Consider the following 14,823-nt stretch of genomic DNA (forward strand, 5'->3'; position numbering starts at 1 on the left):
TGCACCGGACAGCACATGCTTGTTTGTCGTATTTTTGTCATAACTTTTAGTTTCGATTTCGGATTTTGTTGATATTGTACTTTTTGGAAAGCTTATAAATTCTCTACATCCGAGAGTTGAAGCCATACCATTTTGAGCAAATTTGGCACACCGGTCAGTCCGGTGAACCAACTCCTATCCTGCTGCAGTTTTTTCAGCAATTCCAACTTTGTATTGTAGCATAACTTTTAGCTCCGAACTCCGATTTTAATTTTTAATGATCTTAGACTTTTGGAAAGCTTATAAAATTCTCTACATCTGAGAGTTGAAGTCATGTCAATTCGAGTAGATTTAATATTGTGAAACACTTCCAATTCAGTCAGTCATTCCTCTCAACTTTATCAACTTCATTTTTGTTTTGTGGCTCTGCATTCCACTTCTACTTCTTGATGTGTTAGACTTTTAGCATGAATAAAATATTTTCAATATGACTTTGTAATGTCTTCTATAGGTCTTATAATGTCTTCTTTGAGGTGTGGCATCCTCAGAGCCTCAGTCCAATCCAATTCGCATCATATGAACTATAACACACAAACACTTGGAAAATATTAGTTCATAAGGTTATGTTGATCATCAAATATCAAAATCACTTAGCCAAATGTGTCGGGTCCATTTTCCTTACACACTCATATGGTCTCCTAAAACACTACGTGAGCAAACAACGTAGTCAGCAGTTCACCCATATGATCAAAAAACATTATTTTATATTATAAATTATACTGTTTAGAGAGTGGAGTTAGCATACCATCATTATACATATATTCAAATCTTACTTTACAAATAGTGCAAATTTACAGTAAAAAATAATGTTTTATGTTTTGAGTGACTATATAGGTTTAACCGACACAAGGTCCACTTGTTCTTTACCGGCGTACCGAATCGTCCCGCGCTCATTTCTTCTTCAGCAAAAGGTTCACATGGCCGGTGCACGGCTGCACTGGGTAAAATAGTACTTATAAAGACAGGTTTGGTGACCAGATATTTGGAAGGATCTCTAGGGGAGGAACCCCTTGCTATTCCATGAATAATAAGGGTTTTCTTCACTAGGGATCCGCTCCAAATCAGCCCTAACAAAAAAAAAGACACAAGACAGGATGGGTTATTGCTCTCCGATTGAACATTAAACATGTCTAACGTTAAAGATCTAAGGCTATCTTTAGCAGACTACATATCACACTTTCTATTTCAAACTACATTCCGTAAACCGTGCTTTGCATGCCTGTTTACACAGTCTGATGGAATTGGCTAACAGCTTTGCAATATACATGTTACAGGAAACTACCATCGGTTGCAGGAACCACTATTAATTTATCCCCTACGAACAATTTGGATATTACAACAAGAAGGCCACTGACCATTGCCATCCAATTATCTATAACTAACTGTCCATGTTTCTTCTTGCATTCTGTATCGCCGCTAACTGAGTTATCTAAATATTAATTATGGGCGCCACACAAGACCACTTGACACTCTGAAGGCAATGCTCAGTTTACGTCTGGCACCACCAGACTTCCCATCTGAAGTATTCTGGGTAAGATCTGAAAAAAAATGGTGAAACCAAGTAAATGAAACAGAACAACACGAACAACACTCAAACCACATGCTGTGGTACACGTGCATGAAGCTCAAAGTAAGAGAGGCACTAACCTCTCCACATCTCGCATTGATTTTCAGTGATAAAATGCTATCAGCCCTGGTCTCCCCGATGCTAACTGCAGCTATAGGAGCATTTGCTTCGTGTGCCAGCCTGAATTCGGATTAATCATCGATGAGACGTAATTTAGTCCAGTTTGAGAGATTTTGCCGAGGAAGAAGAGAATCTTAAAACAGATTTGACGACTACCTCTTGATCATGTAGTACAAGAGTGTCAAATGTTATTATATATTTTCTAATGATACCTTGCCAGCCGAAAAGCGGACATTGTCATTAGTGCTGAACCGACCACTAGAAGTGCATCACATGTTCTTGCAGCCTCCTTAGCGCTTTCAGCTCTCTCTTGAGGAACATTATCACCAAACATCACAACCTTCAAACACCAGAAATAACAAGTTGAAATAACTTTCGGTTATGATATTTGTGCGGCTTTAGTAAAATCACATAGCCTTGTGAAAGAATCCCAGGAAATGGAATAGCACATTGACACTGTACATCCCAGTTCTAGTCATTGCTAGGCAGATCACTAAGGGTCAAAGAGATATATAGGATGCTAAATAAATTAACGTTGCTAACTCAAAACAATAGAAGCCTACAGCGGGGATTGCAGCCCCACCCTGGTGCGGATTAGCTCAAAGAAAAAACACTAAACCCAGATGGCTAGGTGTGGCTTACCAGACTTCAACTGAGCATACTTATATACATGAAGAAATTAATCCTAGAAGCATCAGGATGAACGGAATCTCACATCAGGCTTTAGCACTCCACCACATTGATGGCAGCTAGGAATTTCAAAATCTTGCTCCCAGAACTTCTCATCAATCTCAACATCACCATCAGGTCGTTGCTGCATTCCAAAGCTTTTGCCTGAACCTGGTTGTCCTACTTCCAAACTATCGATAGCTTGAGCCCACTGCAGAAACAGTAATCGTCCGTTGTCAGGGGCTACAGAATGATCGGTTTAAATCAAAAAAAGAATAAGCATTACACCACTTTAAAATTTGAGTAGCAAGTGGCGACAATCATCTACATAAAAATGTATTGCTCTTCGAATCAACAATAACATCTAATGTAGAAGCTGACTAAATGATCATTACAGCGGAATCATGTCTGAATGATTCCAAAAGCAAAGGCAACATATACCAAATTATACAATAAGCCAACAACTTCAAAGGAACATGAAAAAAATCACTTTAACTTATTGTATGGCAAATGCATTCTCCAAAGGGTTCATGTCAAACATGTACAATTAAAATGATAAACATAATTGGTATCAAATAGACAACATACCTTTAGGTTTAGGTTCTTCACTTCCTCCTGGAATGATTCTCGGCTGATGGATGTACCACATTCTAAACAAATTACCTCATATACACTCCCATGCAGCTCAAGTGGATTACTCCCAGCACGATGATGCAACCTAAGTTACATGTCCAACAAGTGAAGGTGAAAAATACACTTCTGTTACCTATGAAGAAACACAGGCCCAGCTCACTACCTATCCACATTTTGGGTAACCATTGAGTGAACACGGCCAATCCTTTCTAGAGACGCAAGAGCGTAATGGGCTGCATTTGGTTGTGCTCTCCTAAACCTTCTCCATCCAGCATAGCTCCTAGCCCAGTACCGCCTCTGGGCTCTAATAGAGCGAACAAACTCCTATGTGGTTCAAGTGGTAAGTAACCACGAACAAGATAATGAAAGAGAAAATTGGTGACTGCAAGAATGATTTCATAACGAAAGTTGGTTCAACTAATCAGTAATAACCATAACCGAATTTGCAAAAATCATAAAGTAAAATTATAAAAGAATGCCACAAGTCACAGAACAGCTTACAGTAACAGAGCAAGAAAGAAGAATGATGAGGCCTACATAGACCAAACATCATTGATGAGCATGATATTGAATGATTTCTGTAGGTAAAATGTTTGCTCAAGAATAAAAAAATATATCATTTTTTAGCTTGGAGTCAATACTCCAGATAGTTATACAGCTGAACAAAGGAGAAGAGAACAGAGTTAACCTCTTATGTAATATAGCTGATTGTAACACAAGTAGCCTCTTTTTATGAGTCCTCACACAAAGACAATGTATGCAGATAAACAGAATAAAAACCTTGCTATCTTTAGGATACAAATTTGAAAATTTTGTAAAAGATGTCAGTGTCCCCTTTTAAAAATAGCACCATAATGAAAGAAATGTGTATCAAAAACAGCAAGAGACATCATTTGATAAGCAATGGTGGGCACACCTGATGAGAAAGTGGTTTAAAACCTGTACTGTATGCACCATTAGGACTGCCATAAAATAAGAATTCTGATTGTTAGAATATTAAGATTAATGGGAGGCTAAAAATATGGTTTCATCAGATACAACAATGCACATACCTCCTGTAATCAGGAATCCCAGATTCAGTGCTCATTCCTGCCCCAGTCACTACCATGAGCCTTTTACTAAAAGAGAGAAGGCAATGAAGTTCATTTCACTTCAACTACAGCTCAGAAAAATGACAATTTCGTTCAAATATGGAGGGTCTCACCTCTTATCAATAAACTGATAGAATAGGTCCACATCTTTAGGGCTTGGAGGATCTGAATCAGGAACTATCTGTTTATCTCTCAAAAACTGGATGTAAGTTTCACAGTAGTCCTTAGGTGCCACAGTTGATGAATGGTTATTTCTTGCTTTCAAGGAGCGAAAAGAACATCTCAAGGAGAGAGGATTTTCCCTTCTGTAAAGTAGTGCATTGTTTCCTGATGTTTTGGAAATTACAGAAATGAGTATACGACCCTAAACGAAATCAATTTCAAGTAGTCCTTACAAAAACAAGAATGACATAATAAAACCCCCATAAAGAAAAGTTCCTGTGAAGCAACTTACCTCTAAATGCCACCGACAGAGCACCTGTTAGGCCTGCAATCATCTGAGTTCCATTACATGTGTAAGTCGGTTGCATGAAAACCTCAACCTATTTAGTCAAAGAAATCTGTACTCATAACCCACAAACGTAATTGCATCGGTGCATGTGCAACTGTAACCTAAAGTTGTTCTGAGAGAATTAAACTACAACAGTATGCGGAAAAGGCAGGGGTTATTCTTGGGGTAATCTTTGATCCATGCTACGTCACGGTCTTATTGTCACAGCTAAGCATGGAGTGAACCACATAGTCTTCCATGATTTGACTTTAGATTAATGTTCCAATGTATAATATCATCTCATCTGTATCTATCTATTCTTCGAATTTGCAACATCAATTGGCAACTCATTGAATCAAATGGTTTAAAGTTGCATATCATAAAAAGGCCATCTGGGCATGTTAAACACTCTCCATTTGGGACAAGTATGATCACACACTAACCCATGGTAACGCCAGGTTAAAAACCTTGAGGCCGAGCTCTAGTCAAGCTATAAATCAAAGCTCAGTTTTTGATAAAGGACTTCGTCCACCCAAACAGCATGACAGTCGTCTTCCCCATTCGTATCCCCCTCCCCCCACCAAAAAAAAGGTCCTGTTAGGCCTCAGCTGAGACTACCTTATTTGCTAGACTCCACGATGCACAGAGCAACCATGCCCAAATATTGGGTAGTTTTTTTGACTGATGAGCACTCTCGGACACGAATTCTTCACACGCCTTAGAAAAATTGAAGAGGAGGAAGGAGCGGAAACGGAGCTACGCCAAGGTAGAACGGAGAGTACGAGTAGTTACAGAAGCCGAAGCGCGGTAGGCGTGTGCGGCCGGGGCAACCGCCATCGGGCAGCGGCGGTCTTCTCCGGCGGGCGGTGGCGCACGTGACGTGGAGGCGCGGTCCCCGCGTGCGCGTGGTCCGGACTTCGGAGGCCGCGACCGCGACACCGCGAGGCAGGCAGGGGCGGCCGGACGGCTTCGTTTGGTGGGAAATAAACAAGGGATTCTTAATGCGTTTTTCATATGTCACTAGGTGAATGCCCGTGCGTTGCCACGGAAGTTAAAAATTAATATAGAATATAGAAATATCATCCGTTTGGCAAAATGTTTTGTATCCAGTTATTCCAACTGTGCAAGCTGCAAAATCTAATCACCAGTAAGTTCAAAAGGCATGGTAAAAAAGGTAGCAAAAGTAGATGTAATGAAAGCTTTGCTTAAATGTTTTAACTCCAAAAAAAAGGTTCACAACATGAACATGATCGGTTGGCAAAACATGATCACTGTAACTTTATACACATCTCAAAGACTATCTCCATAGTGAACGAAGTACATAAAATGGCAAAAGTAAGCAACAAAATATGTCAATAAATTGTTGCAAGTGTATGAGGCAAAATGATGTCTGTCAAGGTCGAATGACCTCCACCTGAGATGTTTCATTGGAAAAGGATGGCAAAACATATCCGACCAATCGTTTCCCAACATGCAAATTATACACTAAACACTTTGCCCCCTTGCTGCACTATACGGGGACCTCCTCTAATGCACATGCTAACATCTGTTTGCTTCTAGACATCCTCCAAGATTCAGCTTCTCATTTTGCCTTTCCATAAAATACACCCAAATCATTGGTTCTGATCCTTTGTCATCTGTGACCGCAAGAAGTTATAGCAGAGCTACAGAGGTGGCTGCCTGGAGCACCAATGGGTCAATGGATGTGTCTGTCGGATCAAGAACTCGACACTTGACTGATGTGGATGGTGACTTGTGGGAGGGATCTCCAAAAAGTGAACATATAGGCCACTCATAAATTCAATGGCAAAATATTGATCAAGCTCAGCATCTCCAAGATATAACAAAAATAAAATGACAAAACAGAACGACATTGCATCAGTACACTCATGTTAAAAAATATAAAAAGATGCCTTGTGGATGCATGTACAATGAAATCTCGATCTCATTATATATAATTGTGTCATGGACCAGGCCTCTAATGCATGACTGCTTGTCTCGCTAATACAATTTACAGTCTCTAGAAAATTCTAATGTAGAAGAAAATACACAGGAAGCCTTTGTGGCTGCATGTACAATTGGGCAACAGCTTGACTGAACAATACAATCTATAGACTTAGGGAGAAACATTTTCATTTACTACCAAGGGACAAGTCCTTGTTATAGATGGGCCCAAAAATGGTAGACCGTTATAATAGATGTAAAACATGCCACACTCTAGCTTTCTGAAAATACATGGAACAGTTTCATGCATAAGATAAAGGAATGTGAGACAGTTTTTCTTTTATCTACATTAGTAGTTACAGGTTGTAGAAAACTTGAATTACATCTACAGAAAGGTGTGGTTCGAAACAACAATGCTTGAAGCATTTTTTCACCAACTGGTCATGAACTAAGGATAGTTTTCTAAAAAAACGTTTTCAGTAAGGAAATACATACCTATGGACGCTTTGGTAGCGCAAGTCATATTCTATTGCTCACGAAGGGCCCTAGCAAATGCTTTGAAAGATGTGAAGATTAGCTGTATGGAGCAAGATTAGCTTCAAAAGACTTTTTTTCCCAGGAAGCTTCAAAAGACAATATGGAGCGAGATTAGCTGTTTTGAAGAGAATTTGAATTGACTGGGCAGCAGTATGTACCTGACAGATGTGAAGAGTCATCCTAGAATTCTGTTGTTGAACTGAACAACAAGCTTCGACAAGAATTGGTTAGTGCCTCATTGGATTTTTTTGCTTATTATGCAAACAGTTAACAATTCTGTTACCCTTGACTTTAGGCTACATTCACCTTTTATTTTCTTGGCTAGACAAAGTTATGCTATAGCTCTTTTGATAGCTTTTGCATTTCTGTACATATCACTTTCAGATTATATCCTGGTTTCTTTTGTTACATATGTTTTACATAGCCTTATCCTTTTTATATATTTTGTCCCTTTCTCTCGTTCTATTTTTAATTCCTTTTGCTTTTCATGATTCCATCAAGTGCAGAACTACATGTGCAGGTTCACATGATCCCTCCGTCCACCTTTATAAAGTGTATTTTTATCTGAACATAATCCCTTCATAAGGTTTGACCAACAACTATGTCAAATTATATGCTTGTCTAGTGTACAGAAGTTATATCTATAGATTCATATTTTAAAATGCTTTTGTATGTTTTTTATCCTATAGAAATTAACCTATAATATAAGAGAAATTAAAGGCTCTATGCATGCAACACTCTCTGGATGGATTACTGTTGTATTGCTTCCTGCCACACTGCTACCTGAATACTTGGGTCAATTTCAGTGGTAGGGCAGATTTATTCTGATTATATGTTTACTGGAATTTTGATAGGATCTTCTGAGGCGAGACATCAGCTACGGCTACCTGAATACTTGTTGTATGTTGCATGGGAGGACTCTGAACATCATGAACTCATGGAGGAAGCTCGGACTACCTGCTACGGGGAATGTTCTGGAATGCTCCGTCTGTCGGGATCGCGCCACAAAGGTCATTGTTGGAGAAATCTCTGCAGAAGCACAAAAGAAGAAGAAGAATGTTAAGGCATGGCTGAACTGGGTTCGCCGCAACTGCTACAATCGTCGTAAAGAGCAAAATGCAGCCGCACATCTCACGTAGATAGTACTCACACAATTCCAAGATTGGGCAGCCCAGCAAGCTCCCTTGGGATCGGCCCCGTCAGGCGATTGTGATCCAAACGCCTGCCGACAGAGTTGAAGAAACGTTCACGCAAGAATGGAACCAATGGCAACTGACGAAACTAACCATTGTATTCCCGGACTCACAGGAACTTCAGGGACTTGGCGTTCCCGAGGGCTGCGGGTATAGCTCCTGAGATGCTGTTGCTGGACAGGTCGATAATCCAGCACAATATACATGTCGATAAGCAAAAGCATATTGAAGAAAGTTTTGACTAAACTCACCTTGAGAAACTGAAGGCCGATCAGCAAAAGCGCGGGGAGGGGGAAGAGGCGGTCTTGTCCCTATCGTACACCGCGGAGGAGCAGCCCAGCACAATATGATGTGTTGATGCAGTGGCTGATCGACAGCTCTTCCACCACTGTTCCACCACTGTTCATATGAAATCTGCCATCTTCTAGGGTGATATTGATAGGTGGTACGGTTTTTTTTATGCAAAAGAAAATCCAAATATACAACTATAAAAGCATGATGGCTACCTTACCTGCTGAACAGGAGCGTCAGACATCATCACGCAGTCACACTTAATCCCTAGCAGTTTTTTCATGTGTGTATAATTTGTGGAATTCAAGTCCACAACCCTCATGCTCATGTAACATCATGCAGATCCAGTCTGTCTCCTTCGCCATGTACACTTCACTGCCGGCGGTGGCCAAGTAATGAAGCGAATCGGTGGATTAGGAGAGTAGACAGGTAGAGTAATCACCAGATCGATTAGGGAGGATGGATGGGAGGGGGTGCTACCCGTAGGTGCCCTCGTCGATCTGCTTTCTCAAAGCAGTAGGCGCTGCGGTGGTCCCATGACAGACCTCGTCGAGGTTTAGCTGGACAGGTGCTGCCACCACCATGGGCGCCGGAACCAGGGGAGGCCAGATGACAACCCTCCTTTCAGATCGGCTCAGGTCGGGTTGGGCTCTCGAGTCTATACCATCGAGGAGCCTGGTGTGGTGCGCTATGCCGCGGCGGCGGGTTTGGTTCGTGTAGGTCACAGCGGTTGCCGGGTGGTGGGCTACGGCGGAGTCGGGGCCGCAACGGTCTTTGGCTAAGCCGCCGACGGCCTCGGTGGCGACGATGCCGCGGGTGAGGAACGGAGTGGGGTTTGGTACATTACCATGGGTGTGGAAGGAATGGACGGAGGGTGCGGAGACCGGAGAGGGAGCAGTTGTTGCGTGCCTGCGTCGCGTGAAGGAGACATAGAAGAGACGCGCGCTGACATAGGAGGCCCACGGTCGGTCAGAGAAGGCAGAACGAGGGAGTGGCAGAACGAGGGGAGGCAGACTACCTTTACCTTCTTAATAAGTAGTATAGATTTTCTAGCAATGGTTAGTTAAAAAGGTTGTTTGTTTTCACTATGCCTTTGAGTTTTGAGAAGAGTACATAAGTTCATCTTCTATTTTAAAAATGGTACAGTAGATAAAAACCTCAATCACAACCCTAATCCATTTTGTGACAGGGGCATATAACTGCAGCCATGATTTGTCAGATTTGGAATGCATCAATAGAAATCACAAGGAAGGCAGATCATTATGAAAGAAATTAATTCTCCTATAGTCAGATCAGTATAAGCAGACCTAAAAAGGCAATAAGTAAATACAAAGTATCGAATTCATTATAGGCAGCTGGAGTGCAGGATATGTTTTTAGGGAGTGTTTGGGATGGCTCTAACTCCAGCGTGAAGCTGTAGTTTTAGTTTATAATATCAATTTAAATAGTTTTAAAAATATTTTTAGTCTAAATTATAAACGATATGACTTATCTAAATGTCTTCTAAAGACTTATAGCTCCAACTCCATGTTTTTTTTGAGCACCTAATGACCTGTTACACTAACTCTACCAAATTTCCTGTAGCTAAAGCTATCACAAACATGGTCTTAATAGGTAGCAATAATAAAGAAAATCCATTAAGAGAGAAATTAATTGTCCTATCTCCTCATGACATGTTTGGTTCCATGAGACTATACTTTAGTTCATCTTTTTTAGTCCCTAAATTACCAAAAAAAGGACTAAAGAGAGGGGAGGAAATCTGATTTATTCCCTTTTAGTCCTCATATTTAATAATTTAGGGACTAAAAGAGAGGCACTAAAGTTTCGTTCCATGTAACCAAACAGCCCCTCAATATAGGCATAAGCAACAAGCAGATATAAAAAAGATGTGGGCTGCTTGGCAAACAGTAAATAGAGTATCGAATTCAACAAAGAAAAATAGTAATACATTACTTACTAATCAAACCTTTCATTAATGTCATCATCTTTATTGTTTCATTTGTTAAGTACACCTATAACACCAAAAATACAGAGACATACTTAGAATAACATTAAGCTGAACCTACTCAGCCATTGCTGGAAACAAAACACACTAATATGACCCTACCTGGCTACACATAACACAATATTCGCATGAATAATAAGACCAAACAAGGATACAGATTTCTTAGCCACCCAATCAAACATGGAAGTTTTGTCTCAATAAAACATGGTGAAGAGAATCCCAAAGAACAGGTAAATGCGCTGAATCATCCCTGCAACATTTAAGTGACAAATGTGTTTTACAATAATAAGAAAAAAAGACCACTGCACAGCAGTACCTTCAAACTCTATTGCAGCTTGAATATTTTCTTATATAAAATATAGAAATTTTCATTAGACAGATACACATTAGATTAGTTATCGAATAGCAAATCTGAGCCTAACAATAGAGTTTGTAAACTGCCACCAGATCGCTTTTTCTAACAACAAAATAGTCACTATCCTGCCATTAATCTACACTAAAAGAGAGGCGCTTGCCTTCATAATCTAATAACGAGATAGTCCCCGTACTCCAATATTATGAACTAAAACCCAAATTTAAAATGAATAAAATATGTTTTCATCTCCTATGAGCAATGTAGGAACAAGCCAACCGCAAAAGTTAAGGAAAAACGGATAGATTAATGGGCAGAGGCATAGGTAAGAGAAACAATTTGACCGCAAGCTGCAACAGGGATTGTAAATTACAAATAACATGCTAGATTTCCACATACCTCGTAAGAAAAGGAATTGTCAGCAGTTGATCCCTGCTTCAAGTAGCCATTGAAGAGAGAAAACAACAAAGCAATGTATACAATTATTAACACTATCTGGTAAGGAAAATCACGAGTATAGATTGTAATGCACAGTTCAAAGTAATGCAGAATTGAACAACATGAGTAGCAAATGCCATACTTAACTGTTTCTGTAAGAGCCTCGGAGAGTCGATGCTTCTCATTGTAGGCAGGAACTATCAACGGAATGTATTTATCAGGAGGGTCAAAAACCGACGAGCAGAGAATCTATATAGCAGTCAGTTCAGACAAGCAAATCGGTATGTGGAAGATAATCAACGAAATTTACCAGGCAATCAAACATAAAATAATCATCAGAATAAGAGGTGATTACAATAATCATTAGAACAAGATAATCATCAGAATAAATGGGGAGGCAAGGGGGATCTGGGCAGCTAGGAGCACTCACGGTTCTTGGCGAGTTTGAAGGAGTTCATAGCCTTATCAAAGAGGTCGTCGGGGCGGGGCGGCTGCGGGTGGCAGAATGCAGCAGTGTGGACGCCTACACTGCTAACATATAGAGTAGTAGAGATTTTTTAATAACCATTTTTTTCATATTAATACAATTTGAACTTATGTGCGTAATGGAAAAATGATGTTATTCATTTCTAGAAATTTGTATATCAGGGAAGAGGCCCCCTCACTGGTTCGGTCAACCATTGATGGCAAAGAACCTGTTAAGGATGAAAAGGTGAGAAGTGATAACTAAACAAACATTATGTAAGTGATCATGAGACATGATCTCATAAGATACAGAATAATTCATGTTTCTTCAAGGATCTCCAAAATCACATTTCGGCTTGTTCAGACCATTAAAATCAAATACTACTATTAAATGACTTCAGATTGGGCCACATCTAGTTATAAATATAGTATAAGGCCACATCTAAAACATGTCTGCTCAAGTTATTTCAATACCTCTTGGCAGTTTCTGACTGGCCAATACTTGTAGACCCCAAATCATAGTATCTGCTAATTTGTAGTCCTTTTCAATGAACTGAATAATACAATAGGACAGCTCTTGATGGTTGACCACAACAGATTTGGGTTATGCAGGGGGGTGAGAGCACGGGCATGGATTAGCTTGTGCTCCTCCATTCGCAGGGCAAAGCTCCCTTATGCCATTGTGGCGCTGCGTCTCAAAGATGAACGGATCACCTGAAGAAATACAACTACTTTATGTCCCGATAGCACATAATCACAGACAGACTTACAATTAGTGCAAGAAGGTGAACTTTTGGATTCTTGTGGCCAATTCGTTTCTTCAGTGCCTTGACGATATCTATTGATTGGCGACATCTTTTGAAGGTGAATCAACTTAAATTACCCAGAAATAGTTTAACTGTCACTCTGTGAATAGGTTGGGGATCGCCCACAACTGTTTCTATTTCCCCTTTGTCAACTTAAGCTTCAAACTAAAAAAATTTCACCTACAGCCCGCCCAGTGACTGCCAATAGATTGAGCGTCAAAGCTCCATATGCCAAACAAATTCCAGCCTAAGACCAGCGGAATGATGCCAAAAGGCAAGCATATCACCTGAAGACAACAAAGAGTTCTACCTAGTCTAGCAGTCCCATCCATAAAAGCAGGCCGCAAATGAGGTTGGTTAACTATATATAATTCCCAGTTCACAGTAACCAGGAAGCAGGACTTCAATCCGCTCCCACAACACTAACAGAAGGGGTCCGAAGGGGAGCTCACCGGTGTGCCCTTGCTTGGCGGCGACATGTAAGGCGTCAAGATTGTGGCGTGAGCAGACGGTGGCAGTCTCAAGGTCGTAGAGCAGGAGAAGGAGGCTCACGGCCTCCTCGCAGCTGGCCTCCGTGGCGACGTATAGCGCGGTCTCCCCGACGTCCATTTGTGCAGCCGCGAGCGTGCCCAGGGAGGTGCCCGATGCCTCAGCGTCGGTCAGGAGCGCGCGGACGGTGGCGGCATCAACGGATCGGACGGTCGCGAAGAGCAGGAGAGTGACGGGAGATCCATCGGGGGCTCTGGCTCCAGCAGCCACGTGGGCGTGGTGTTGCTGCCGCTGTCACTCTACGACCTGATTGACTGGCGCGGAGGTCGGGGGCGTCGAGGATAGGCGGTGGCTATCTCGGGGGTTGGAGCTCAGAGCTCAGGGGAGGAAGAGAGGGGCAACACGAGGCAGGGGTTACAGGGCGGTGCGTGGAATCACTTGGATCGGCGGGGGCTGGGCTCACGCGCTGGCGAACACGAGATCAAGGGCAGGGCCACGGCGGTCATCCATGCGCCGTTGGTGGGAGGGAGGAGAGGGAGCTAGGTGGAAGGGGCGAACGGGAGGGAGGAGAGGGAGCTAGGTGGAAGGGGCGAACGGGAGGGAGTGGAGCAGTTGGAAGGGAGATCGTGGGGGATTGCAGGGAGAGCTGGTGCAGCTGTGGAGGTCGTGGCGCGCGGGGGTGGGGAGCCCTGGCGATGACGGCGCACGCAGGTGGAGCGGAGGCGACGGCGCGCGGGGTGGGCTGATGGACACAGCGCGCGCAGGTGGAGCGGAGGCGACGACGCGCGGGGTGGGGAGGCCGCTGTCGCGCTGAGCACTGTGGGCTTCTCTGGGCCACAAGCAGATGGGCCTTCCAGGAAAAGTGTAATTCGTATTGGCAAACAAAAAATAGTACCACATTGTTCACTAAACTGTGCACACACTTGTTTATAAGGTCTAGTGCGCACTACAACATGTGAAGCCTTGGTTGGCTGTGAACTTTAACCCACGCAGCTAGCTTTTTTTGGTAAAAATTTGGTCGCGGTGCACGGGGCACAATTGGGAATGGGAAACGGGTCACATGGCGGGACACAGTTGGGAATGGGAATGAAAACACAAACACACAGAGCGCATGGGAATGGAAATGAAAACACACAGGCGCATGGGAATGGGAATGAAAACACATAGGGCGCATGGGAATGGGAATGGCAGAACCAGGAATGGGGCAGCCTACCCCTTAGAGTCTTAATAAGCAGTATAGATTAGAAAATTAAGTATTCTAAAAATATCATTATAACCGGTGATTGTCATTATTTGATTAGAAAACTTAGCTGATACCATTATCTACGCTCACGGTGTACTATAAGACCAGGTGCACTATAAACCTACGCGCTTCGAATTAAAACGGTCGTTTGCAACCGCAAGAAGTGCTAAAATAGTGAAAACCGGTATGTAGGGCTGAAAAATAATCTCGAGGATCATGAGCCGAGCCTATTTTTCAAGCTTGTTTTTTAGCGAGCCATGTCAAATTAACCAATTTATAGAATAATAATAAATATAAGATAATTTTATGAATAATAATTTATTTTTTAGTCTTTAACGATGAATATATTATAATTATAATTTAAATTACTCATAATATTAATTATAATTCTATATTTCAAATTTATATAATGTTAATTTACTAAATAATAAATAATAAGTATCAAAAAATA

General features: G+C 41.7%; 1 protein-coding gene and 1 long non-coding RNA gene across 2 annotated transcripts; both read right to left on the reverse strand.

Annotated features, from left to right (window-relative positions):
• Window positions 1-1,523: 1,523 nt before the first annotated feature.
• Window positions 1,524-5,446, reverse strand: LOC103642296 (NAD-dependent protein deacylase SRT2). The gene is given in 12 exon segments (XM_020545278.1): window positions 1,524-1,577; window positions 1,687-1,790; window positions 1,793-1,836; window positions 1,939-2,066; window positions 2,442-2,606; window positions 2,984-3,113; window positions 3,192-3,352; window positions 3,945-3,990; window positions 4,081-4,146; window positions 4,233-4,446; window positions 4,574-4,661; window positions 5,402-5,446. Coding segments are annotated over 12 exon segments (1,245 nt in total).
• A 2,617-nt stretch (window positions 5,447-8,063) lies between these two features.
• On the reverse strand, window positions 8,064-8,425 carry LOC103640851 (uncharacterized). The gene is made up of 3 exons (XR_559890.2): window positions 8,397-8,425; window positions 8,241-8,312; window positions 8,064-8,119 (listed from the first exon to the last, which is right to left on the reverse strand). It is a non-coding gene; the product is annotated as an uncharacterized lncRNA (long non-coding RNA).
• Window positions 8,426-14,823: the final 6,398 nt, after the last annotated feature.

The sequence above is a fragment of the Zea mays genome, chromosome 10 (genome assembly GCF_902167145.1).
Source record: "Zea mays cultivar B73 chromosome 10, Zm-B73-REFERENCE-NAM-5.0, whole genome shotgun sequence".
Taxonomy (NCBI): domain Eukaryota; kingdom Viridiplantae; phylum Streptophyta; class Magnoliopsida; order Poales; family Poaceae; genus Zea; species Zea mays.